This window comes from Orbicella faveolata, unplaced genomic scaffold (assembly GCF_042242905.1).
Source record: "Orbicella faveolata isolate gen_17 unplaced genomic scaffold, um_ofav_v1 contig_25, whole genome shotgun sequence".
NCBI classification, from domain to species: Eukaryota; Metazoa; Cnidaria; class Anthozoa; order Scleractinia; family Merulinidae; genus Orbicella; species Orbicella faveolata.
The window spans coordinates 16,929,521-16,957,129 of NW_028301553.1; the positions used below are offsets into that span (position 1 = coordinate 16,929,521).

General features: G+C 39.9%; 1 protein-coding gene and 3 pseudogenes across 1 annotated transcript; 3 read left to right on the forward strand and 1 right to left on the reverse strand.

Annotated features, from left to right (window-relative positions):
* Positions 1-583: 583 nt before the first annotated feature.
* On the forward strand, positions 584-27,609 carry LOC149109175 (brevican core protein-like; annotated as a pseudogene).
* On the forward strand, positions 3,887-6,140 carry LOC149109176 (uncharacterized). Its single transcript, XM_089294484.1, has one exon. It carries the CDS (start codon positions 3,971-3,973, stop codon positions 6,005-6,007), a length of 2,037 nt encoding a protein of 678 aa, XP_089150610.1. The 5' UTR covers positions 3,887-3,970; the 3' UTR covers positions 6,008-6,140.
* Positions 6,168-7,411, reverse strand: LOC110060131 (QRFP-like peptide receptor; annotated as a pseudogene).
* Positions 11,765-13,967, forward strand: LOC149109177 (uncharacterized; annotated as a pseudogene).

Below are 27,609 nucleotides of genomic sequence, written 5' to 3' on the forward strand. Positions count from 1 at the left end.
CCTTTGGATTTAGAGTGCATTAGCAACGGCTTTGTCTGGCTTGTCTAACTTTAACTAAGTTTAACTAATAAAGATGACAGTGATACGAGAACTTATCAAATGAAAAATGACAGCGCCTGTTAAACGATTGTTGCCGACCACCAGCGACACCTAACCGACCACCAGCGAACTAATCACACTGACTGAAATCGACCAATCATGAACGACATCTTAGGGAGCCGAGTATTTTGTTTCACCTTGGACTCAAAAGCAGATTATGGACCATCTGGCAAATGTATTCATTTGCAAGGCGCAAAAAAATTCTTGCATAAATTTGCCTAATTATTTTTCCCGTCATTTAATAAAGCGAGTTATTTGACGTTTCTCTATAATCCTCGCTGCTCGGACCAACTTTTCTAAGCCATAAGGTGTACAAAAGTTTTGATTTTTTTCCTATTACAATCTACTACCGTTTTCTCCGCCGAAGAAAACTCCACTATCTTCCTTTTCATAATACTTTGAAGTTCGAGAAAATAAGCAGCTTAGGGGATACGTTGTCAAACGGTTTGATTCTCCCAGTTTGTTATGGTGCGGTCAACAATGTATGAGAATCGCTTGGTGCAGTTCTACAAGCTACAAGATGTCATCCAAGAAGGACGGCAAAGGGACTTGTGAACTGAACAAGCACGACATCTCCCTCATGAACGCCAGCTTTCATAATCAGCGGGGAGTTAGTTTCGTTATGATGCTAAAGGTAATTAATATGAGTAACTAGTCTACCACAAATGACATCTTTTCGCCAAACTACTAAATTATTTTTTCAGCCCTGATTTTTTTCAGGTTTCTTCTTTTTTATTCCCGTTTTATGTTAGATACGGCCTATGCAATCGGAAAAAGTAGTGACATATTTGGGATTGCTATCGGAAGCTTCTCTTAAGGACCTTCGCGCGAACATTTTCCGATTTTTTTCTGAGACTTCTACCACTGTAAGATGATGAGTTAGTTATGTCAGAAATGTAAAAAAAAATGGGGGGTCACCGACTTCGTTTTGGAGAGAACATACCCGGAATCTGAAAAAATCGGACTTCGTTAGCGAATAAGGCCACAATGTCTGTAAGCCAAAAACTTTTGCAATTAGATCTTTGAAGTGAAATGTTATTTGCCAAATATTGTTTAAGTGGACCTATTAAGTAAATTTAGTCAACTAGTGAGGTTCCTTAAAGAACAAGTTCGCATTTAGCGAGCATAGTTTCACGCGCCTTGCAGCCGCAAGATGGCAGGACTCGATGCCCCGTGGACAGAAATCGAATTTTTTTTTGGAACTTTCCACATTGATTTTTTGTTCATTTTTGGACAATGTGGAGATAATTGTAAATAAAATCTGTTTCTGGAAAGAAAAGTACGGGTCACCAAACGTCCAAGATCGTTAAACAAACAGGCAAAGCTATAGCAATGGCCATCTGCCCTATCATTGAGGGTGACAAGGGGATTTGCGGTGTTGCGGTGTTTTTTTTAATGCGATGATGCGGTGAATAAAATCTCAACTTGCAGTGTTGCGGTGATCTCAAACCCTACAGTGTGCGATGTTTATGTTTTTCACGCTGCGGTATTCGGTGAAATGAAATTGTTTGCGGTGCTGGGGTTTTTTGATTTACCTTTCTCAAACCCAAATTTGACCTAAATTTAGCATGTTAACCTCGTTAATCCATGCTAATTTATGACAAACATACCATTGAGGTTAATAATTTGTAACAAAATACAGACCATCACTGTCTAGTCAATTCTCAATATGCATCGGCTGCCAATCCGAAGCTGTTTTCATTTATACGTAACTTGACAACTCGACCTCTGCCACCCGAAGCTCAGTGTTCGGTAGACACGTGGAGGAGCGAGGACGGAAATAATCCTGGAAATTCTGGAAACGCCAAGGCCGAATGTAATGTATTATTGACTGCGCAGCTTTTTTCTACGAAAAAAGAAAAAGGTGGCGAAAACTACCAGCCACAAAATATATTCAGATGTCGCGTCGGCAGGGAAGAAAGAAGGCTTTCTATTAAAGCTAAGGGAAGCTTTGTAACTTACACACGTTTACTATTTTTTTCCTTTTGCTATTCGGCTTCGTCTGGAGGTCATTCTGATACCGGTCTATATACACGCTCTGAGGTCCTGCGGCTTGTTTGACCTTCTATTTTTTCAAACGATTATCGATATCGAACGCAAACGCAGCTAGCTCCGGAAAGCAATACTTTCAGTCAAGGTAGGACTTCAGTCAGTGGGTTTATACACTAAGAAAAATGAGCGAAGTAAAAGAAGAGAGGGATTTGGGGTAAAGGCCAGCTCTCAAGGCTCCTCTCTTTTTTCTTCGTCCTCTTGCTAGCTTCGCGCAAGGTTTCTTCACAAGAGCAAGAAAACTGATTTACAGGCATTAGCAGTATCGACAAATGCGCAATGAAAAGCGTTGTGATGTGTTTATTTTGTGGAAAATGCTTGAGGCGTGAAAGTGTTATGTTAAGCGTAAATGAACGAATCATGGCGCTAAAAATACGTGTTGAGGTGATGGTGTCTCGTTGACTTTTCTTGCGGTGATGCGGTGTTCGTTAATTTTTTCTGCGGTGTTGCGGTGTTCAGAACCCCCCATATGTCACCCTCTATCATAGTCCAGTTCCTGAACTCTCCTGCTCAATCGACATTTTACTACGCGCGCTCACATGCATGACGTGGCTGGTGAATTTGCTTGCGCAGTAGGGATGCGCAGAAACAATTAGCGCGATGTTTGTTCACGAGCTGCTTCAATGGAGGTTCTTGTTTGCCTGACAAGGAAAATCAAACTTTTTCATACTTGTGTCTACCACCTTGGACTGGAGACAGATGTGAAGTTAGATCAGAATCATACATAGAAATGGTCAGTTGAGGGATGAGAATTGGCCGGACGTGATCATTCCATTACTGTATTGACGTTTTCACGCACTTTATTGCTTCCAAGAAATCAAGAAAACTGCTAAATAGTACTCTTGCACTTTAAAATTGTCTGCTAATCTTTAAGAAAATAAATATTTTACGAAATAACTAAAAATGATGGTTAGAAGCCGGTCCGTGAAGTTTATCAAGCGTAAATCAAACAAAAAGCAGGATTGAAATAGACATTCTGATTTACACATTTACAGGCAAAAACTAACGATAGATAAATCCGACGTTTCGGCGACATCTTGGCGCCATTGTCAAGGGAAACTAATTAAATATGCAATTTCAAGAGTAACTAAGAGTTCAGAGTTTCTAATTTGCATAAGTTAGACAAAGACTTTAGCGCGAACTGAGTCTGATTGTACATTTAAACACGGTCGTAATTGTTTAATGAGTAACATCTCATTAATGAGACAATCAAACTTGTTGTGGCATTTTTTCAACACGCTAAAACAATTGCGAAGGTCATCCGGAATCCTGCCTGCGTGTCTATTATCATAGTGATTGCGTACTGACGAGGTCTTGCTTCTATGTCCATCAACGCGTACGAACAGATGGCCACGGGTGTAACCGACATAACCAGCATCGCACTGGTCACACTTGAAGCTATACACAACGCATTGTTGATCAATGAGCTGAGGCTTAGGTTCGCTTGTCGGGAACTCCTGGGCAATCTTGCGGCTCGTAAACACCGGTTGAACACTGGTCTGCAGCTTCACACTGAGATCTTTCAACTGTGTCTTCACGATATTAGCAGACTCCTGGTCTTTAAAGGGTATGACAACCCGAGTAGTGTTTTCTGTCGTAGATCTGGACCGTAATGAGGGCTGGTCAGCGACCTTTAAATTTAGGAAGGTTTTGACAGTGGAGTCAACAAGGTGCTTGGGATATTTCAGTTTAGAGAAAACAGACTTCAGTGAGTGAGATCAACTCCATCTACACTAATATCCGACAAGCCTGCAGTTTGTTTCGGTACACTTGCATTCTTCGCATTATTAGCGGCCTTCGAAAGGACTACTACCATGAAGTCATGTCTGTGCACACTCGTAAGATCTCGAGGTTACTAAACACTGAAGTCGATGTCGACGAGCATATCACAAACATCTCCTCGCATGAGCTCAGTTTCTTTCAGAAATTGGTTCTCTGTCGAGGCTTAAAGTTCGCCATACCCCAGCGTATCTCAAACATCGAGATTAAGGCGAGCTTTGAGAAGGCCTACTGGGACTTGGAACGGCATCTAAACAGTGAGAACTCTAAGGAACTGGCTGCCGCAACATTAAAATCTATAGCTCTCAATTACATCAACCATAAAGGTCCGAGTCCTCCTAAACAGCTTTTGACAGCCATTAAACAACTAAAGCGCCGTGATGATATCGTCATAACAAAACCGGACAAAGGCTCAGGTGTCGTTGTAATGGATAAGTCGGAATATATACATCTACTATCCGAAGCTTCTGTCAATGACACCAGCAAATTTCGTCCCATTCCTTCTGAACGACCAAAAACCCGAGGCAGACCACCCAAGCACTATCATCCGCTTTTAGCAAAGGAGGCTCTTGTACAATCTATCATCACAAGGATCCTCCCTCACGCTGTGGCCCAGTCTCTTCGTCCGACCGGTTCTAGACTGGCACACCTGTACGGGTTGCCGAAAACACACAAGGAGAAATTAGCCATGCGACCAATCCTATCAGCGACTAATACGTATAATTATGCTCTGGCGAAATGGTTGGACAACAAGCTCAAACCGTTGTCGTTAAATCAGTACACAGTCACGGACATTTTCGATTTTGTGAACGAACTACCGCGAGACCTCAACATAACACCTGGTGACTTGCTGGTGTCCTATGATGTGTCCTCCTTGTTCACGAATGTACCTTTGGATGAAACCATTACGATTCTCGCAGACAGAGCCTTTAGAAACAACTGGTTTAATTCCGAGTATGATTTGAACATTTCAAAGCAAGACCTTATTGATCTTTTGGGTGTGGCCACCAAGGGGCAGCTTTTCCAATTTAATGGATCCCTGTATGAACAGATCGACGGAGTAGCGATGGGGTCACCCCTTGGGCCCTTGCTAGCCAACGTATTCATGTCGTCTATTGAAGAGAAACTAGATGTTGAGGGCAAGCTGCCACCTTACTATCGTCGATATGTTGACGACACATTCACTGTGATGCCCGATTTGTCTACAGCAAGGGACTTTCTTAACACCCTCAACCACGCTCACCCCGCCATCAACTTCACTATGGAGGTCGAAAATGATGGAATGCTTCCCTTTCTCGGTACTCAACTCCTAAACAGAGCGCCTCGTATTGAAACTAAAGTGTTTGTGAAGCCAACAAACAGTGGTCTGCTTCTCCATTACCACAGTCATGTCGATAATAGGTACAAGCGCGGACTATTGACAACTATGCTCGATCGCGCACATCGCCTGTCTTCGTCATGGTCCTACTTCACTGAGGAGTGCGAACGACTGAAGTCTGTTTTCTCTAAACTGAAATATCCCAAGCACCTTGTTGACTCCACTGTCAAAACCTTCCTAAATTTAAAGGTCGCTGACCAGCCCTCATTACGGTCCAGATCTACGACAGAAAACACTACTCGGGTTGTCATACCCTTTAAAGACCAGGAGTCTGCTAATATCGTGAAGACACAGTTGAAAGATCTCAGTGTGAAGCTGCAGACCAGTGTTCAACCGGTGTTTACGAGCCGCAAGATTGCCCAGGAGTTCCCGACAAGCGAACCTAAGCCTCAGCTCATTGATCAACAATGCGTTGTGTATAGCTTCAAGTGTGACCAGTGCGATGCTGGTTATGTCGGTTACACCCGTGGCCATCTGTTCGTACGCGTTGATGGACATAGAAGCAAGACCTCGTCAGTACGCAATCACTATGATAATAGACACGCAGGCAGGATTCCGGATGACCTTCGCAATTGTTTTAGCGTGTTGAAAAAATGCCACAACAAGTTTGATTGTCTCATTAATGAGATGTTACTCATTAAACAATTACGACCGTGTTTAAATGTACAATCAGACTCAGTTCGCGCTAAAGTCTTTGTCTAACTTATGCAAATTAGAAACTCTGAACTCTTAGTTACTCTTGAAATCGCATATTTAATTAGTTTCCCTTGACAATGGCGCCAAGATGTCGCCGAAACGTCGGATTTATCTATCGTTAGTTTTTGCCTGTATATGTTTATCTAAATCATTGTTGATTTGATTTACACATTGTCAGTTTAAAACGGCAAAAAACGTCCTATGAATTTAAGAAAAGTACAAATCGAGTTTGCAGAATAACTACATAATGATCGTAAAGTCAGTGCCCAAGGAAAGGTTTAGAACTGTTGTGCAAAGTTTCTTTAAGCCATAGGAAACATTGAATCATTTCACTGAAAAGCATACAAGTTTCTTGAATTAACGTTTTGTGTGAGTTTTAGATCGGTTGAACCTCTGTACGGCACATAAGTATCATCAGCTACTGAGCTGCTCAGAATTCTTATCTAAAGAGAGCCTTAAGTTCGTTACGATAATTTCTGCTGAAAATAAAACAGATACAAGGATTTATGGCACAATTTGCTAGAGCCATGGAATGGACAACATAGAAATAGTGTGGGCGGACGCCATAATTCGGAAATATGATGGTGTCCGTAAAGAACAAAATACATGAGAAGAGAGCGACGGGCAGCCAGCATACTGCAAACCCCAAAACAATAGCAATGGCCATCTTTAACACATTTCGTTCCCTTTGCTGGCGTTGTCGTTCAGCGTTGGCTGATTGCTCGCCTGGAATCTTCTGTGACTTGAGCTTTAGATAGATGATAATGTAAACTATGGTTATCAACACCAAAGGGTTAAAAAAGAATACAACTATATAGGACACAACGTAATTCTCAAAGGATGAGGAGTCTCCAAAAACTTCATTCCAATGCTGCTCACAAACCAGTTTTTCTGCATATTCAACAAGTTTGCGGACGAAGAGATATGGGGAGTTGACAGCTATCGCGACGATCCAAGTAGCGAGAATGAAGAACGGGCAGAGCTTTGAACTGATGAGTGGAGAACGGAGAGGAAATACCACAGCACCAAATCGATCCACTGCTATCAGAACCATGCTCTGAACAGACACAGCAGACGAGACATCTGGTAAGAAAATAACCAGTTTACATAAGGCCTGGCCAAGAGGACCACCGATCAGCCAGGAGTCTATATAGAGACTTTGTATCCACCTGGGGATCACAAAAATCGGAACCAGCAAATCGGACATGGCCATGTTTACAATGAAAAAGTTGATGGGTTTTCTCATGGTTTGCGTCTTGCAGACAATTATTCCGATGATGGTGTTCCCAGCCAACGAAGCAATGAAGATCACGAAGCAAGCAACGGTCATTCCAATTTTTTCTGCTGTAGAATTGCTGGGGCAGCTCCATGCTGTGTTCCATTCATCGTTGTATTCACCTTTTCCGACATTGCCGTTTAGTTACTCTTTTCGCTCTTACGCTCTCAAATGAGTTTTCTTCTGGTTTGTTCGCTCGGTAACGTCACTCTATTTATGTTGTAGCAAAGGCGAGATGATTGTTCGTCGTCCTTCGCGCAAAGTAAATGATCGATGAGGAAATTTCCATGACGTGTTTAATGATTGGCAGATCTTTGTTGCAGCTGTCCGCCGCCTATTTAACACAACAATTAGGGTTCCTGTTTCTGGAGTAGCTCAACAAAATGACGTAATCTATCAGCTTGTGCCTTAAATTGCTTTTTACTTGTTGTTTTCATTTCATATCTTAACATCTATGAGATTGGAAGCTGACAGTTTCCTATGACGTTAACGCTGCAACAGATGGGGTAGTGACAGCTGCCTGGATTGTTTTTCAAATAATAATAATAACTGAATAGCAACGAACATTTAAACAGGATGACCCATCAGTGTATTCAACACTGTTATCAGAGGGGTCCTAGGCCTGTGAAAGAAACTATGGTGAAAATAAGGTAAAAATTATAAACATAGTTAAAAAAGGCGTACAATTGCAATATTAGTAAAAATGTTCACTAAAGCTTATGCTAAATAGAAATCTTGAAGTTATGGATCTAAATTCGATTTGTAGTTCATTAGATCTGTTCCAAGCATGATAAAAAGTCGTGAAATGTTCTATTTCCTGTTACTGATTGCTGTGGTGCACCAAATTGTCTATCAAGACGAGTCAGTGAAAAGACGGGATGTTTAACGTGAGCACCCGAGCTCAATAAACAAAAAGCAGGCTGATGCCTTATCAGCATTTTATCGGAGTTTACATTAGCGATTTTAATGTCCACTATAATGAAAGCGTAAACCGCCTAATGAAAGCAAATGTGATATGAATTTACTCTGCTAAGTCATGAGGTTTTCTCGAGTATCCAAATTAGTCTTTTTACAAAGAGACTCTTTCTCGTGTATTGCATATGAGTTCAACAATGGCTAAGAACTATTAGCACATGAGAGTCAGTTTCTTTAAAAGGTGTTTGCACCTGTACATAATCAAAAAGGCTTTTAAAGCCAACTCGTGATATTTGAAACGGTTATGTTTCATGTAACACATACATTTATTGGTGTGCAGACCAAGAAAATACAAGTGACTCGTGGGATATTCCACGTACCACTCGAAAGCATTGCATAACTACTACATACAGTGTCAGCTGAAAAATAAAGTGTCCGTGTATCTAGAGCAGGGGGAGGGGGGAGGAGGGGGGAGGGGCTGGCAGCTACCTTTCAGCTCGCCGCTTTTCTGGTTTCTATGATCGCCCCAGTAAAGAAATCTGTCAATCACAGTTTCCTATGATGTCAACGCTGCAACAGGTTTTCGACCCTGAGCGTCCCTATACCACCTGAGCTAACATCAGCAGTTAGTTAGTAAGGATTTTATTTAGCCAAATAGTTAGTTAGATTGTTATTTAGCTAGTTAGTTAGGTAGTTAGTAGATAGTTAATAAATTGCTTGTTAAATGATTAAGCTTTTATATATTCATACATTTTATTTTCATAATGGGTTGACTAGCACGTATTGTACGTCAGTTCCCTTCTAGTCTTCCTCTCTGCCTTGTTATGTACTAAGATTTTTTATTAATGTGGTTATTACAATTATTATTAATATTATTATTATTTTGTAATATCGCTTATGATTTTTTTTCTTTGTTATATAGTCGCAGTGAAAATTGAATAAATTAAATTAAATTAAATTAATCATTTGAGAACCGTTACGAGCATGTTAACAACGCTAAAAACCGAAACCGCCATTTGTGTTCAGGATTTGCCTTCGATTTGATAACTTTTTATTTGCTGTTAGCAATTTTTAACAACAGCTCAGAGACAAGCGATGTCGAACTGTTTCATGACTGCCATTATATATCGCGAAACCTCCGAATGTAAGTCTTTAAAAAATTTCTCAACTGTTTCAGAGTTGTACATTTAAACTTGAGTTTACATTAAGCAAGCTTTTCTGTCTAAAGTTTTGTCCTTCTTAACTTACTGTCTTATGAAAGACTGCATTTACTTTATGATTTTCCTGTAATATGTTGAGTCTGACAACCGTTTCTTTCGAGTAACATAAATCATGAAACTTGGAGGCAGTTGCAGATCAGTCAACAACATTGAAAATAGCTGCTAGTTTGCATGTCTCGATAATGCAGTGATAAATTATAGAGGTTTTGAAACCTCCATCCCTTACCGTTCAGAACCAATTTGAACTCTCAAATTTGAAATCATTTTTCTGCTGCATATGGGAATGTCCAAAATGGACTATTTGTTGGGTACAGACTCATTGTGAACTTTTACTAGGTTGATTGACCCATGAAAATAAAGAAAGCAGCTTCTGCTCACATGCTTTTGCATAATTTGTACTGGTGATAAGCATCAGTTTTATTTGTGTGGTAGGAGAAAGCTCTGTAATACTTCTGGAAATCAAAACAGGGCTGCCATTTAACAAATTGACGTCCGTTTTTTATGCGTCTGTCCTCTTATTGATGACAAATTGCGTCATAACATTGTCAAAGTGGCTGTGGAAACGCAGGCGAGTGGTTCCGCAGTAAACTTTGATAATGTTATGACGCAATTTATGTTCAATAAGAGGACAGACGCATAAAAAACGGACGTCAATTTGTGTTTTACAATAACAAGCCCCCAACCTGTCAAATGCTGGAAACAAATGAGGGGAAAAGACGCCTTAAACTTACCGTAAACAAAGATAACTGAATTTTATTCAAAATGACGCGAGCATTGTCAATAGCTTTTCTCGCTTTTTTGATTGGCTACTCAAAAAAGTCCATAAAATCTCATTGGTTAAAAAGTTAACAGTTTGACAGCTAAAAATTGAACTTGAAAGCTTGCTAAATCAAAATTTCATCTGTCTGCACTCTTATTGATGATAAAAATGAGCCAACCAGTGCTCTAGAAATTATACAGTTCTTGTAAAAATACTCATCGCAATCAACTACGCTAAAAAGTACACGACTAAAATGAAAGCAAAATTTTACTACTGTGACCAAATCAAGTTTAATAAACTTGTACTTAAACCAGGAACACCAGAATAGTAGCATATCACTAATCAGTAACTGTTAACGTCTTGCAGCTGAAAAAAATAGCTGTTAAATGTCAAAAATTATACTGAAATCCAACTGTAAACATGTACCTGCAGATGGCATAGTGCGCGCGTAAAACGCATGCGAGATACGCAAATTCACATAGGAAAAAACTTTGAAATGACGACGTCAATCGTGTGTCTGTCCTCTAATTAATTAACAATTAGATTATTCGCTTTCGATTTCTATGAGGTGATAGTTGCTGAGGCCGAAGTCCGAATCAACTATCACCTCATAGAAATCGAAAGCGAACAATCTAATTGTTTTAGTAGAATTCTTACTAAAATTTACTTCAAATAACGGTTTCCAATTATTTCTTGACGTACTAATAAACTTTGCGCCTGAAAAAGATCACCCGGATTGAACTTTCATTGACAATTAAAGTTGTGTGTGCGCGCATCAGTTTTTTCGATAATTTTAACTTTTTTAAAAGTCAAGAAACCGTAAATGTCCTTCGTTTAGATTTCTCAGGAATTTAATTACCATTTGCATCAAAACTTTCCTCCAAAACTTTGCGAAAACGAAAAAAACGTCGCCATTTCTTAGACGACCTCCAGCCACTGCACACTGATGGCTGATAGTGTTCAATGGCTCGGCCAATCAGATTACAGCATTCGCATTCGTGTACTAGTAGAATTCTACTAATAGATCATAGGCGAGAACCAATCAAAATTTGAGAATAACTTGGGTTATTATATAAACCCAAGTTATCATATAAACCCAAGTTGATTATACCGACTGAAATCGACCAATCATGCACGTTGAATCTGGCCTATGCAATTGAGAAAAGTAGTGACATCTGTGGGATTGCCATTGCGAGCTTCCCTCAAACGTCTTCAGCGTTTTCATGTAGTTTTGTATTCTTTACTTTACTTATTTCTTTTATTAATCTGGGATGTTTGTTCACGAGCTGCTTCAATGGAGGTTCTTGTTTGCCTGACAAGGAGAAGGAAACTTTTTAATTTTATGCTTGTGTCTACTACCTTGGTCTGGAGACAGATGTATTTTCCGCTGTTATTCCAAGTAATTAGTCGCAGTTGTTTTCGTCTCACACCTGCCGCACCCACTATTGTGCATTCTGTTTTGCATGGATGTCCTGATTGACCAGTTATTAGTATTTATACTCTCCGCTGTCTCTTGAGTACCATTCACGCTCGTGGTTCCATACAGTTTATTCATCTTTCTGGTTTACGCCCCCCACCCTCCCCTCCCCCTCCCGTTTACTACAGGTCTCGTCATTGCTTTTATCTTTCAGGCCGTAGAGACGCTTCTGGCGACTTCTTTCGCTGTTTCAAATGCGGCAAATTTGGACACTGGGCCAAGGACTGTAGATCCATGTTCTGGCCGGGAAGTTACCAGTCCCCTAGCTACAATTCTTGCCCTGGAATCTCCTACAACAAGCCAACCGCAGCCCAATCAACCCAACCAAAGCAATGAAGATGACTTGGCGCAGGTAGATCAAATTACACAGAATTACGAACTTGAAAGCGGACATTCATCAAGTGTTAAGGGTAATTTGAAGAATAATTTAGGTTTCTGGAGATCTATAGGTGCTACGGATTTTATTTTGTCTATTATTGAAAACGGCTGCAGGCTGCCGTTCATCAGTTTTCCGTTGGCCGTAAAGCTAAGAAATAATAAGTCAGCTCGACTTCATGCTGATTTTGTGGACCAAGCTGTTCTTGAGCTTGTTAACTCTGGTCGGGTGCGTATGGTTAATGAGCAGCCTTTTGTTGTAAATCCCTTGTCAGTTTCTATACAGCCATGTGGTAAAAAGAGGTTAATTCTTGATTTGCGCCATGTCAATAAGTCATTAATTAAGCAAAGCGTTAAGTACGAGGACTGGAAAATTGCTATGGCTTATTTTGCGAAAGACGCGTACATGTTTTCCTTTGATTTAAAAAGCGGTTATCACCATATCGACATTGCGCAAGAGCACCAAACTTTTCTGGGGTTTTCATGGCGGGCGTCTGATTCCATTAATGAAGTATTTTATGTTTTCACTGTGCTCCCGTTCGGTCTTTCCTCTGCCCCTTATATTTTCACAAAGGTTTTGAAGCCTTTAGAAAAGTATTGGAGAATACAGGGTCTTTGTATAGCCATCTTCTTGGACGATGGTTGGGCGATTGTTCAGGATAAAGAAAGTTGTCGCACTAAGGCCCTAGCTGTAAGGGGGGATTTGTATAACGCGGGTTTTGTCGTTAACGAAGACAAATCGGTATGGGAACCCACCCAAGTATTGGACTGGTTGGGTATAACCTGGAATTCTGCACTGGGTACTTTAAAAATTGTAGAAAGAAGAATTCTTAAGGTCATCAATACAATTGATCATATTATTGAAGCCGATTTCAAAGTGTCTGCCAGAGAGTTGGCCTCCTTCACAGGTCAAATTATTTCCACCGGGCCTGTAGTTGGTAACATTGGCAGGATAATGACCAGACATTGTGTCTTGTCCACCTTGTGCAAAGATAACTGGGATTCTATATTCCGTCTCGACGATTACTGCAAGGAAGAACCGTATTTTTGGAAGGAAAATATGGTTAGTATCAACTCTAGGTATTGCTTTGTAAGTAAAGATCCTAGTTATTTTGTATATTCGGATGCCAGTGCTACCGGAGTTGGAGCAATTATTGACTTTAACAATGATTTTGTGTGCCACAAAATGTGGTCGGAGAACGAGAGAGTTCAAAGTTCAACGTGGAGGGAGTTGTCTGTTGTCTGTCTGTCTGAGTTGTCTGAGGGAGTTTTCATTGCAATCATTTGACTCAGTGTTGGAAGGATCACACGTTAAGTGGTTTACTGATAGCCAAGCAGCTGCCAAGATTGTTGAAGTGGACAGCATGAAATTAGGTTTGCATAAGATGGCCCGAAGGATTTTTGATATTTGTATTCGATCGGTGATTCATTTAGAAGTGCAATGGATCCCTCGCACTTCGAATCAGCAAGCTGATTATATAAGTCGTTTAATTGATACTGATGATTGGCAAATTACCGAAGAATTTTTTCTTTTTCTTGATGGCCAGTGGGGCCCGCATAGTGTTGATTGTTTTGCCAATTATTATAATCACAAGCTCCCCAAATATTTTTCGAGGTTTTGGAACCCCAATACTTCTGGTGTTGATTTTTTCTTTCAGCCTCTTCGAGGAGAAAATTGCCTAGTAGTCCCTCCAGTTGGTATCGTCCCACGTGTATTACATTATTTGAAATCTCAGCGGGCCGTTGGTGCGCTCGTTGTACCTCTTTGGCCTTCGGCTCTTTTTTGGCCTTTAATTACACACAAGTATAGTAGTTATCTTGTGGCTCACAGTATTCATATCGGGAATGAGGTTCTAACCCGCGGAAGAAACCTTAATTCGCTCTTAGGGTCTGGTCTTTTCACAGGAAATATTATTGCCTTTAGATTGAAATTTACTGAGTAATTTATTGGACGATGTGTCCATTAGCCTAATGATTATTTACATTTGGTGGCGCTGGCCAAAGCAATATGTTGTTTATCTATGTGGCACTGGCCTAATTAATAGTCTGTCATTTCATGTGGCGCTGTCTTAAACAGCGTGTAGTTGATTTATGTGGCGCTGGCCCAATCAATGGTTTTTTGATTTACGGGGCACTGGTCCATTCAATAGTCTATCGTCTTATGTGGCACTGGCCCCAACAATGATCGATTTTTATGCGGCTCTTTTTTGTTCTTTTATTATATATGTTTTGTTCTTGTCTTTCCAGGTAATCTTAACAAGTAATTCCTGGAAAGGCTTTCAACAATTTTCTTCAATCAACGTTTATGAGGTTTTAGAAGTTATGTTGAAGTCCAGGGCGGATACATCTACTAAAACCTACGTTCGCGTTATTAGAAAGTTCTTGGAGTGGTCTAAAAGTAGACATTTCAACATGCAGTTACCTTTTCCCCTTAGTGTTGTTTCTCTATATTTATTTGAAGTTCAGCAGTCTTGCACCTCTAGTTCCTTAGTAATTTTAGCCCATGCTGCCCTTAAATGGTTACATTCTTTTGTCCCTAGTTTGGATCGTAATCCTTTGGATAGTGAATTTTGCAGGAATATTATCGAATCTGCTAAACGCCAGAAATCACAGCCAGTTATGAAAAACAAGCCTATTACCACAGACATCATAAGGAGTATTTTAGATACTCATAACAAGAAAGATGCTAATTTAAAGAATCTTCGTATCGCTGCGTTATGCTCTTTAGCTTTTGCAGGATTTTTTCGTTACCACGAATTATGCAATATTGTTCCTAAGCATATTGAATTTCACAGCGATTATATAAGAATCTTTGTACCTCGTAGTAAGACAGATGTTTATAGGGAAGGGAATTTCGTCTTTATTAGTGCATCCAGGTCTAAGTACTGTCCTGCTGGTGTACGTTCTTCAACGGTATTTAGATTTATCTGGTATTGACTTATGTAGTTCTCTCCCTTTATTTAGACCGCTTGTTTTTCACCGTAGTAGTTCTAGCTATACCCTGAGACGTGGAAAGATTTCTTATACTACTTGTAGAGATATCTTAAGGGATACCTTAAGTCAGCTGGGCCTCAACCCTAGTGATTATGGTCTTCATAGTTTAAGATCCGGTGGTATTACATCTGCGGTACGTAATAGTAGTAACTCGATTCCAGAAAGACTTCTTAAAATACATGGTAGATGGAAATCTGATTCTGCCAAGGATATGTATGTTGAAGAAAGCCTTGAAAACAGGTTACAAGTAACTAAGTATTTAGGTTTGTAATGCATTATCGAGCGTATATTAATTTCTCCATACAGTAGTATGTAAAAAATTGTAAAAAAAAACAAAAAAACAAACAAACAAACAAACAACAACAACAACAACTTTGTAATTTCTTTCTTTTGCAGTCCACTCTATATTAGTAACTATCTGTCTTATAATAAACTGTTTTGGATCCGCTTGCGCATCCTACCATATTTCTCGTGTGATTTGTTTGTATTACGGGAATTTAAGGGTAAAATGATTTACGTTCGTTTGAGCGAAGCGAATTAGAACGTAAATGTAAAATTAAACTGGGTAGTAATGACATGACCGTAATGAAACACAATTAAAAGGTAATTACATTTATTATTATCATGGTGCCCTTCTTGTTTTTACATGTTTTACCAGGATCTTCTGCGTCGGTTGCAAAATATGACAAGCTCTTTGCCCAAAGTTCTTACCTGAAAAGTTGAATAAACAAGCAATATTGACCGTGAAACTGGCAAAAGTTCAATTAAGTCCTTACACTACTTAAAAATAATATTACAGTTAAGAGCCAGTTCTTGTAAATACCGAGAATGAGATGACAGTCGCGAAATTTTCGATTTCTTCATATTTTGCCCAAATAACCTCTATAGTGAGTTGTTTTCGAAAATACCATTCAAAAGTCCTGAAGCGCTTCAGTTTTTTCGAAATCGAGGAAAGTTTGAAAATGGCCATTTTACCTGCCTGACGCCGCCGAAAATGGCCGAAAATTGTGCATTTTCTTTTCGCTCGTACAGATCAACGCGATGATATCTATCAATATACTTTGGGTAGCTCATAGTGCATGTCTTGCTGTTTCTAAAGCATTAATTTGATTAGCAAAACCTCCAAGTTTAAAAATATTTTAGGCCGATACAAGTACCTTCATCGAAGCGCGTGAGCGAAATGGCTAATTTTAGCTAATTTCAATACCATCAAAAGCCCACTGGTACATTGAATTTGAAGTCGAAACTAAAATTTTCTGAAAGCCCATACTCTATATTATGTTGTGTAAAAGTCTCTTCCGCGGCCCGAAAAAACTAACCCGTCGAGAGACATAAACGTGTGGTACATTTTTGTAAATTCGTCATTCCTGAAACCAACATGGAACTTGGTCAGCTACCTTCATCAAGAACAAAAATAAGCGAATGGAAACCTTTTTCGTCAATAAGGATACTTGTAATGTTTTTTTCTTCCTTTCAGATTGACCAAATGATTAACTTTTGCAAACATTTGCAGTTAAATCAAAATAGACGCTGCTTTTGGTACATTGTAATGTTATGCAAATTTATTTCGATCACCGGAACGCGCATATCGCCCGAAACTGATTTTCCTTCCGCCTACTGTATGTTTCTTTTTGAAGGATACAACTGTAACACACATTATTCGTTCAATATCGGCAGTTTTAACTTTTGTGGAACCCCATGGCCACAGCCAAACTTGACTTCAAGTAAGAAAACATTTTGAAACGTGAAGTGTGAGTAAACAATCGATTACAGTTGCATCCATCATGTTTGGTGTAAATATTCGAACACAACCATTTCATGCAAACAGGTACACTCTACTTTAAAAATAACCGTCTCATCGCAGCATTTCTTGAAATCCTGGTCTGAGACCAGGTAATGCCGATAACAAAGCGCGAGCAGTTGACGAAACTTCATGATCAACTGTCGAAACGTTGTACTCGTGGAATAAGCAAGATGATTCAACCTTTGTATTTCTTACCCGTGTGCTTGCAATTCTTATGGATACAATTGCCCCTGTCTGTTACCACCAGATTTACAGATGAATCGTTCGTTTCCTATCACTTAATATGACACATACCTCTGAATAAAACACATACTGTGACATCATTTTCCTTGGAGTGTTCCAACAGTCGTCCGCGGCCACTTACAAAACGTAAGCAGCAAGACAGAAAAACCACAAAGGCTTCTTCGTCAATAGCACTACGCTGTCCAGATTTCTTTCTTACAAAGTTTCCAGACTTCGCTCTCTTTTAAAATTTCAAGACTTCGCAATTCTGTTGGCCAGTCCGAATAACTGTCATGGTGTTAGTTGAGGAAGTTCTTGACTTTGTTTGGTGGTCCCAGTTCAGACCATCCGGCAAATGTAGATTGCATGACAGACGGCCACTTGCAAAGTGTCCAAAGTGGGTGAAGATGGCGGCCAGGGAAACTGTTTGCTCGTGCAAGTAACGTGGTTCGCACTGTCAGCCTAAATAAACAATTTTGGATGAAATTGAAGGATGTAGGGTGGAGGGGGTGTTGTTTAATTCTGCAAGAGGACAGAACTCGACGAACTGACAGAGCCGTCCGCGGGTCCTACTATCACGGCATGTCTACATAGATTAATGGAAAGTATTACCGCGTTCACAAAAGTTGTGCAAACACCTTTCCTCTTTACCTTTAAAATACATGTTTGTCGTTCGTCCTTTTTGAATAGAAATGCACCGGTGATAGAGCTGGAATACAAAAAGGACAAAGGAGGCCTAGAGGGCATCAGATCTTAGATACGCGTTGTGGGTTTACATACATATTCACCCCTGTTGCCTTCTGCTAAACTATATACACAATAATATGGGCGCTTTCCAGAAATCGGACACTCAGAAGAGCTAAAATTTTCCTTTATTTTACCTTGAGAATTCACAATTATTGACCTAGCGAACTTCCCATTAATAATTAGGCGGTATAAAATAGTTAGGCATTATGTATAGCTGGTTTTCACATGACGTCACCAAAATTCAAACTACAAAACTATTGATCCTCCTGAGATTTTACTTTAATGATCTATAAGAGCAGCTGAAAACTAATATTCATACAAAGTTTCGCTCCGAATGGGTTCTTGGTTTTGTGATACACTACGCTTGAATTTCGAAGCTTTTGCGTGACGCGACATTTACATGACGGCGTCATGATGGTTAAAAAAGTGACTTATTTCGGGGAATTTGGCTATCTGAACAATTCATGTCTTAGAAAAAGTATTATTTTAATGTTTTAGAGTTCCTCGAGGGATAAATTCACGCTTTTGTAGCAAAACTCAGTGACAGATATTTCTGTTGGTTTCCGGCCGCCATGTTGGTGCCCATACGGATGGCGTCTCCATGCAAATCTCTATAAATTTGGGTAAAAAATCTCTCCGCATATCTTGCATAAGAAAAATTGCTGTGACCAGAATCTTGGCGAGAGTCTTTGCATATTTACTTTCTTTCATTTCCTAGATTCTGGACTTAATCTATTGAACGGTTTTGATTTTTATTTTGATCTATTTTGAATGACCTGACATTGAAAACCAACAATTGTAGCCATATTTTGCGCATTTCAGAGGCAAAAATAAGAGCGAATGTATGAGTTCACCGTGTAGAGGTGACCGTTAGTGGAGGTTCAACTGTACAGTTTATATAGGTTTAAAAAAGAACCGGTAACAGGAGTGAATATGTACGTAAATTCTCAACACGTACCCATTTAAGACTAGTGCCTCTTAGGCCTTCTTTTTCCATCCCAGTCATGTCCCTGGTGCATTTCTATACCAAAATCCTGGAGCAATATACCTGTATTTTAAAGTTCAATAGGAAGGGTGGGTTTTTTTTTTTTATTAACGGTAATAAAGTCGAAACTTTCTACAACGGCCACCTTGGGGACAGAGGAAAGTCGCCGTTATGGAGCGGTATCAGTAGGGGTGAAATATGACACCGATATTTTCTTGGGTTTCAACATTTTTATCTTAAAAAAGGCTTAGTGTAACATGTAAATTCGTAATACAATCAAAATATATCAATAGGACAGAAACCAAACAGAAATAGAGACCAAAGACCTGCGGCATGGATCAAGTTTCGTGACCAGGTCCAATAAAAAATGGGGTTTTGTGGACAGCGTTCGTCAGTTGTTGATTAACTGGCCGTTGTGAAGAGGTTTCTTTGGCAGTTGGGACGTGCTTCAGTAACTGTTACTTTTGTGGAGAGGTGGCCGTTGTAGAGAGATTAGAATAAGAGTGACCGTCCGCCGGAATGAAAAAAGTGGCCGTTGCAGAGAGGTGGTCCTTTGTGGAGAAGTGGTTGTGCAGGTTCGACTGTGGTTTCCATTTTTTTACGCAGACATAGAATAAATACCCTGCCTACACGAGGTGAGCAAGGAGCAGTTTGGATTCCCTGTCCACGCTCCCCGGGGCGGGGGAGCTCGTCGTACCTTTTAGGCGTTAAAAATGAAGTTTTAGTAGCCCTCAGGGTGTTGAGCCTCGAAAGGTCCAAAGCAGGAGCTTTTGCGATGCCTTTTAAGGTATTGAGCCGAAACAGGAGACATAATCGGGGAAGGAGACCGTAAGCGCGCGCCATTTCTAGTATTGGGGTTGTCCCCATGATATGGGACAATAATTCTATTTTTAGAACAAATTGCGCCATCGCCTGCGGCACACCCGCTACATCCTACGAGGATATTTGCGGATGTCGCGCGAGGGAAATGGCGTCCGAAATTCCCGAAATTTTTCATGTTTTTGGCCCACAACTCATCGCGTTTACGTCTGTTGGAATTTTGCTTAAGTATTTTCGTCGTAAGTTTCTCCAGTTTGAGTGAAGTAAGACAGTGTCGAATTTAGGTATGTTCCGCTTTAAGAGCATGTCCACCAGAGGACCAGGCAGAGGTGATACATGCCATCTCACCGATTTCAGTGAAACTTGGCCAGACTGAAGGGCATACCCAATAACTCAAAAAGCCAAAACGGTTTCAAAATTGCAATTTTCCGGGGGGAGTTACACCACCCCCCCTACTTTTTTCACATAAATTTCCTTAAATACTACACTAAATGAGGGTAAAAGTAGGGGGCTCTTAAACCTGAGCAATTCATCCAATTCAATTGTGGCTATACATGAGTGTAGATTAGTCCTACGTGAGTTATGTACGGGAGTTTCATGTAATTTGATTGATTACCTGTCAATCAATGTAAGCTAATAACTACCCATGTAAAATGGCATAGCAAAGTATGGTGATTTTGAGGCCAAGTATCTCCTGTGGCCAAGTCCCTCCCAAAGAGATATCTATACCACGGTTCAGTTCCACCTTTGGTCTGTACGAATTATCAAAAAAAATTTTGGGACCTGCCATTTTTTGTTCGCAGATCGAGCTCAAACCCTGCACATCTTGCACAAAATTTTAGTTTAATGACTGACATCGTAAAAGTTCTTGCATAAACCGCACCCGTAGATTAGCCATAACCCCAAGATGGAAGCTCAAATATTGAAAAGCAACGTAAAGACAATAAAGTTTGAAGTTCCAGTGAAGTTCTAATTGGTATAAAAACAAAGACAACCAAGTGCGGTTTCAGAACACTGATATAGCGGCTGTTGCGAGCCTTCAAATGCATTTAAAGGTCTTTAGATAACAAATTTTCACTTGTTATACCTTCTCGTCCTCCTAATTCACTCTTCGTAGACTTGAGATTTTCTCTTGATAACATGATCGCTTCGCCGGAACACTCCATGACATTAAACTTCGTACACCATATCGAAACGATACGAATTAGTGCTTAGTAGCCAAGCTTTGAAATGTGGAGAGGAATCCGGGCATCACAACACACAAGAGGACACCTATTTACTTTAGTGGGATACTACGTACTATCAAGATCTTTGAACGACTACAGCAGGAGAAAAACTTCACACAGACGAGTAGTTGGATAATCCAATGGATAAATGTTGCTGTAAAAGTGACAGCAGTCGCAGCTAAACTAGAAGAACTAATAATGATAATTATTTACAATGCTAATAATTTTATCAAAAAGGATCAACAGTGCATTATAATTCTCAAATATTAAATATTTTAACGCTAATTGGGCATATACTCATCTCTTCTGCAGTTAATGAGCTGTGTAACCAAAGGCATGTATTCCTCATCTGCCTCTTCAAAACTCTCCTTTCAAAAATCGACTCGGAAATCTCTTGGAACCGTATCTACGTATAAAATACTTTTGTGTTACCATAACAAACTAATAGATAACTGAGTACACATGTGTAATACCTCACTTGATGGTTCTTCCGGTGGTAACAAGAATCGCACGTGCGCTTGTGGTCAACAATGGTGCTGTCAGCCTTCTCCATGGGTAGGTCTGCTGAACTTTGTTCCTCTCTCTGCTCCTGGGGCGGTGAAGCATTTGCTACGAATTTCATGGCAGCTTGATGTTTCCCACGACAAATTCTAGAAATACCTGTGTTCATAGAATATGACATCATTTATTTGTAAGGCCAGATTTTCTCCGCTTTCTCGAACACCGACTGGTAATCGAGCTTATAATTCTTGAAAACAAATCAAGGTAGGAATTCGCACTTTAGCTGGATTCGAAGATAAAGCGACAAAGCAGTTTACCTGCTCCAATGGGGACAACAACATTCCATTTATTCTTGATTTCCTTTGACATTCGCAGGTTAACACCCCTCTCCCTCTTACCCTTACGATTTCCATGGAGTGGATGCTGACATTTTATCGAGGCCGTGAACTTGACGCCTAACTGATCCCGGTGTTTTGGACAAATTGTGAAGTCACGGCCGCCTTCATCAAACAACCCCACGCGTGCAAAAATTAGTTCTTTCTCAGCCGGGAAGAGACACTTGTTTGGGATACAGAGATTTGTCGAAGATGAGCACTTATATCTCTAGCAAGAGCTCAGAGGAAGAAGCTCGTTTCCTTGGGATGAAATATCGCAGTGAGAGTCACAGTACGAGGCAAAGGGACAGGAAAGATTAGACATTGTTTTCACAACGTAAAGGTCACGAAGAAAATGACTTTGTTGTGCCAAGGTCCCAGTTACAATCGCAGACAAAGTTGTTTACTTTTCAGTGTAGACGTAATTATTTGGCGCACGAAACATCACAGTTCCTGTTTCGCTGAAGTTTTTAAACAATAAGTTCAAGAACAATTTCACAAAAATATATTTAATAATAGTCGTTAAGAAATGCTGTTAAAAAGAAAAAGGAAAGGTACTTTGAAATAAACAAGGCGAGGAGGTGTTTTATTTAAACTGAAAATGGGCAGTAACTATGAATGTCCGTAATTTTCTGTCTCGGCTTATTGGAGTAATAGTTTTCTGAATTTTTTTCAGGGAATGTCGGGTTAATTTCTTTTTCCAAGTTCAGGGTCATGAAATTGTTCTTGAACTTAGTATTCAAAAACTTCGGTGAAACATGAACTGGGATATTTCGTGACGCCAGATAATTATCTTTGCGCCAAAAAGTAAACAAAGCAAGAAACCTCGGCGCATCAGTGGAAATGTTTACAGTAGGAATAGTAATTTATTTCCCCCTTTCAATCAATTTTTTTGCCCGTCAGAAACGCAAATGTTTTGGGGAAATGCTAACATTTTTTTTCGTTTTATGCTGTGATGTTCTCAAGTCTCTCAGTGAACGTGCAAACGATATAACACACGTGAAAATTATCGCTCGGCTCATACACGTTATGTATGCGTAATAACACTGTGCGGTATTGAAAAATAATTTTTTCCTTGGGTAAGTCGGCCTTAATGTATATTTTTCTTTAATTGTTATTTCCAGTGAATTTTAGAGGGGGTCGGTAAGGGGGGTAAGTAGGGGGTCAGTTGACCAGGGGTCAGTGTTTTGTCGTAGCCCCTCTATTATGCGTTGTGAAGCCCAGACTCCTCTCCACATTTCAAAGCTTGGCTACTAAGCACTAATTCGTATCGTTTCGATATGGTGTACGAAGTTTAATGTCATGGAGTGTTCCGGCGAAGCGATAATGTTATCAAGAGAAAATCTCAAGTTTACGAAGAGTGAATTAGGAAGACGAGAAGGTATAACAAGTGAAAATTTGTTATCTAAAGACCTTTAAATGCATTTGAAGGCTCGCAACAGCCGCTATATCAGTGTTCTGAAACCGCACTTGGTTGTCTTTGTTTTTATACCAATTAGAACTTCACTGGAACTTCAAACTTTATTGTCTTTACGTTGCTTTTCAATATTTGAGCTTCCATCTTGGGGTTATGGCTAATCTACGGGTGCGGTTTATGCAAGAACTTTTACGATGTCAGTCATTAACCTAAATTTTGTGCAAGATGTGCAGGGTTTGAGCTCGATCTGCGAACAAAAAATGGCAGGTCCCAAAATTTTTTTTGATAATTCGTACAGACCAAAGGTGGAACTGAACCGTGGTATAGATATCTCTTTGGGAGGGACTTGGCCACAGGAGATACTTGGCCTCAAAATCACCATACTTTGCTATGCCATTTTACATGGGTAGTTATTAGCTTACATTGATTGACAGGTAATCAATCAAATTACATGAAACTCCCGTACATAACTCACGTAGGACTAATCTACACTCATGTATAGCCACAATTGAATTGGATGAATTGCTCAGGTTTAAGAGCCCCCTACTTTTACCCTCATTTAGTGTAGTATTTAAGGAAATTTATGTGAAAAAAGTAGGGGGGGTGGTGTAACTCCCCCCGGAAAATTGCAATTTTGAAACCGTTTTGGCTTTTTGAGTTATTGGGTATGCCCTTCAATCTGGCCAAGTTTCACTGAAATCGGTGAGATGGCATGTATCACCTCTGCCTGGTCCTCTTGTGGACATGCTCTTAAGCTTATATATATCGCTGACCAAGTTGTGTTCCGACGGATGCTTCTTTTACATGAGCTGTACATTACTCCACTTTAAATTTCACATATGTCGAAGATTAACAGCTTTTCCATTACACAGCAAAAAACTAGCTGGACATATTTAGATATAGCAGACCTTCAGGACTTCATAGTTTCCTAGTTAGCTCCTCTTGCCACTCGTTTGCGAGGAATTTGTCAATCTATCGCGACCGAAAAGTAAAACAAAATAATTGCTAGGTTGAGTTTCGCTTGAATTGTAAGCAACGCTTGACGTTTCATCGAGGCCCAATAACTTTACGTCCGTAGATACTGCTCAGTTTTATTCGTGTAAAAATCCAGTAAATTCTCTGTTGTCGTTGAATGAGAGCGCCCGCCGATGCGTGTTTTGTACAGTCAGTAAACATGACAAATTGTACTTCCGCCGCACTTTCGTGTGAAAGCGTACATCGAACTCAAACAAAACTCTATAGTTTTTAAATATGTTTAAGATTGATAAATGTGTGAATAAAGCAGAAATAATCAGCCAAGTTACGATGACGCTTTCTTTAATCAACTTGGAATAACGATTTCGATTTTGTTGATCGAGTTATCAAAACTCCTTGTCTATTTTCATTTTCGCAGTGTAAAACTTCACTATGCTTATGTTGAAGAAACACACATGATGTTAGTAGCCTTCTTTGCGTTCGTGAAATTTGTTGCAGCATCTCAGCACAAAGGATAACGAAAGAAATCTTTGTCAAGATTTGTTGACAATTGAAAACACCGACTCGGATTTGAAAGTGCACGAGCTGCACTATGCAAATGAGCTAACTGCACGCGTCAAACTTTCCTTTCAAAAACTTTTGCAAACTCACCAAACAAGCAGAAACAATAAGAAACCATCAAAAAAGGTTTTGGTTATGATTAACCATTGTCTGAGAAACTCACAAGTTAACTCGATACCAGAATAGAGCGTTTTCTTGCTATATTCTTAAGTCAGAACAAACGCAAAAACATACGCGTAAGCTTACAACTAGCGTGAGCAGATCTTATTATTCATTCCAAGCGCGAGATTAAAGTCTTGTTTTCGACCCTGAAAAACCCACCTTTTTCGTTAGCTCAGAGCATAAAACTACATATAAGCGCCCTGGTTCGTATTCCCTGCCTTATTCCCTGCCATCGCTGTGAAAAATACGCAAGAGAATCTCTCAACTCTCACTATTTGATCACGCAACGTGACAACATCCACGCGAGAGCCCTCGACATGTGCGTGAATCCGCGCGGATATATGACGTCAGGATGGCGCAATTTGTTATAAAAAGAGAAAAATTATCCCATATCATAGGTGCGCGCGAATCCCGAGACTTACGGTCTCCGTCCCCGATTATGGCTCCTGGCCGAAAAAAATATGACGCGGGGAGATAATTTGTTATGTAAGAATTGGTATCTTTTAGAGGAGAAAAACAGGATCTTGGTACCTCTTAGGGGATCTTAGAGGATCAAAATTTTTGAGAAGCACCCCCGTCCTTCTTATATGGGTGTTCCTCTCCCCTCGAGGTCTACGTCGCCATCTTCACTCACTTTGCAAAACGTCAGATATCGAGATATTTAGTACAGTGGCCGATTGTCACGCAATCCACATTTGCCTAATTGTGCGAACCGGGACCACCAAACAAAGGCAAGTAATTACTCAACTAACGCCATGACCGTTATTCGGACTGGCCAACAGAACGGCGAAGTCTTGAAATTTTAAAAGAGAGCGAAGTCTGGAAACTTTGTAAGAAAGAAATCTGGACAGCGTAGTGTTATTGACGAAGAAGCCTTTGTGGTTTTTCTGTCTTGCTGCTTACGTTTTGTAAGTGGCCGCGGAGACTATTGGAACACTCCAAGGAAAATGATGTCACAGTATGTGTTTTATTCAGAGGTATGTGTCATATTAAGTGATAGGAAACGAACGATTCATCTGTAAATCTGGTGGTAACAGACAGGGGCAATTGTATCCATAAGAATTGCAAGCACACGGGTAAGAAATACAAAGGTTGAATCATCTTGCTTATTCCACGAGTACAACGTTTCGACAGTTGATCATGAAGTTTCGTCAACTGCTCGCGCTTTGTTATCGGCATTACCTGGTCTCAGACCAGGATTTCAAGAAATGCTGCGATAAGACGGTTATTTTTAAAGTAGAGTGTACCTGTTTACTTGAAGTCAAGTTTGGCTGTGGCCATGGGTGTTCCACAAAAGTTAAAACTGCCGATATTGAACGAATAATGTGTGCTACAGTTGTATCCTTCAAAAAGAAACATACAGTAGGCGGAAGGAAAATCAGTTTCGGGCGATATGCGCGTTCCGGTGATCGAAATAAATTTGCATAACATTACAATGTACCAAAAGCAGCGTCTATTTTGATTTAACTGCAAATGCTTGCAAAAGTTAATCATTTGGTCAATCTAAAAGGAAAAAAAAACATTACAAGTATTCCTATTGACGAAAAAGGTTTCCATTCGCTCATTTTTGTTCTTGATGAAGGTAGCTGACCAAGTTCCATGTTGGTTTCAGGAATGACGAATTTACAAAAATGTACCACACGTTTATGTCTCTCGACGGATTAGTTTTTTCGGGCTGCGGAAGAGACTTTTACACAACATAATATAGAGTATGGGCTTTCAGAAAATTTTAGTTTCGACTTCAAATTCAATGTACCAGTGGGCTTTTGATGGTATTGAAATTAGCTAAGATTAGCCATTTCGCTTATGAGCTTCGATGAAGGTACTTGTATCGGCCTAAAATACTTTTAAACTTGGAGGTTTTGCTAATCAAATTAATGCTTTAGAAACAGCAAGACATGCACTATGAGCTACCCAAAGTATATTGATAGATATCATCGCGTTGATCTGTACGAGCGAAAAGAAAATGCACAATTTTCAGCCATTTTCGGCGGCGTCAGGCAGCTAAAATGGCCATTTTCAAACTTTCCTCGATTTCGAAAAAACTGAAGCGCTTCAGGACCTTTGAATGGTATTTTCGAAAATAACTCACCACAGAGGTTATTTGGACAAAATATGAAGAAATCGAAAATTTCGCGACTGTCATCTCATTCTCGGTATTTACAGGAACTGGCTCTTAAAATCGTTTAAAAATCCAAGCGTTCGCCGACCTACGGCATCATCAGGAAAATTGACGGTGTAAAACTCAAAATCAAAGCTGGCGAAAAAGTCAGCTTTTGCACAGCACCTTTGAAACTGGGAGTGTCAACGCCTAGTACAGTCATTTCCAAATCACATGAAAATTAATCTAGCTCTGAAATATTTCTTTACTGATATGTACTCTATTGTTATATTTAACATGATTAGGTAGTCCGTAAAATTGGGTTAATCGAGGAAATTCATGCTACTACGTCATCGACACTCCGACGCTCAAATTGAGCGACGCTCAAACTACTTGCCAGATTCTGGGAGGAGACCTCACTATCATCAGACCTGAAGATGAGAATAACTTTGTTCTTGAGCTGTTAAAAGACCAAAAAACGGTACAAAAAGAGGGTGCCTGGCTTGGTCTTTAAAACCGTCGGCTGGATCATTATTCTGCACGGGCAAGAAATGAGTCAAACAACCCTTGTGAGAAATGTGCCCAAATATATGCGGATTTTTACAAAGCTGGAAAGTGGAATGACAAGAAATGTACTTTGTCTGCCGCAAACAAGAGTGAAGCCCCAGTTATCCTCTGTCAAAAAGGGCTCATGTGA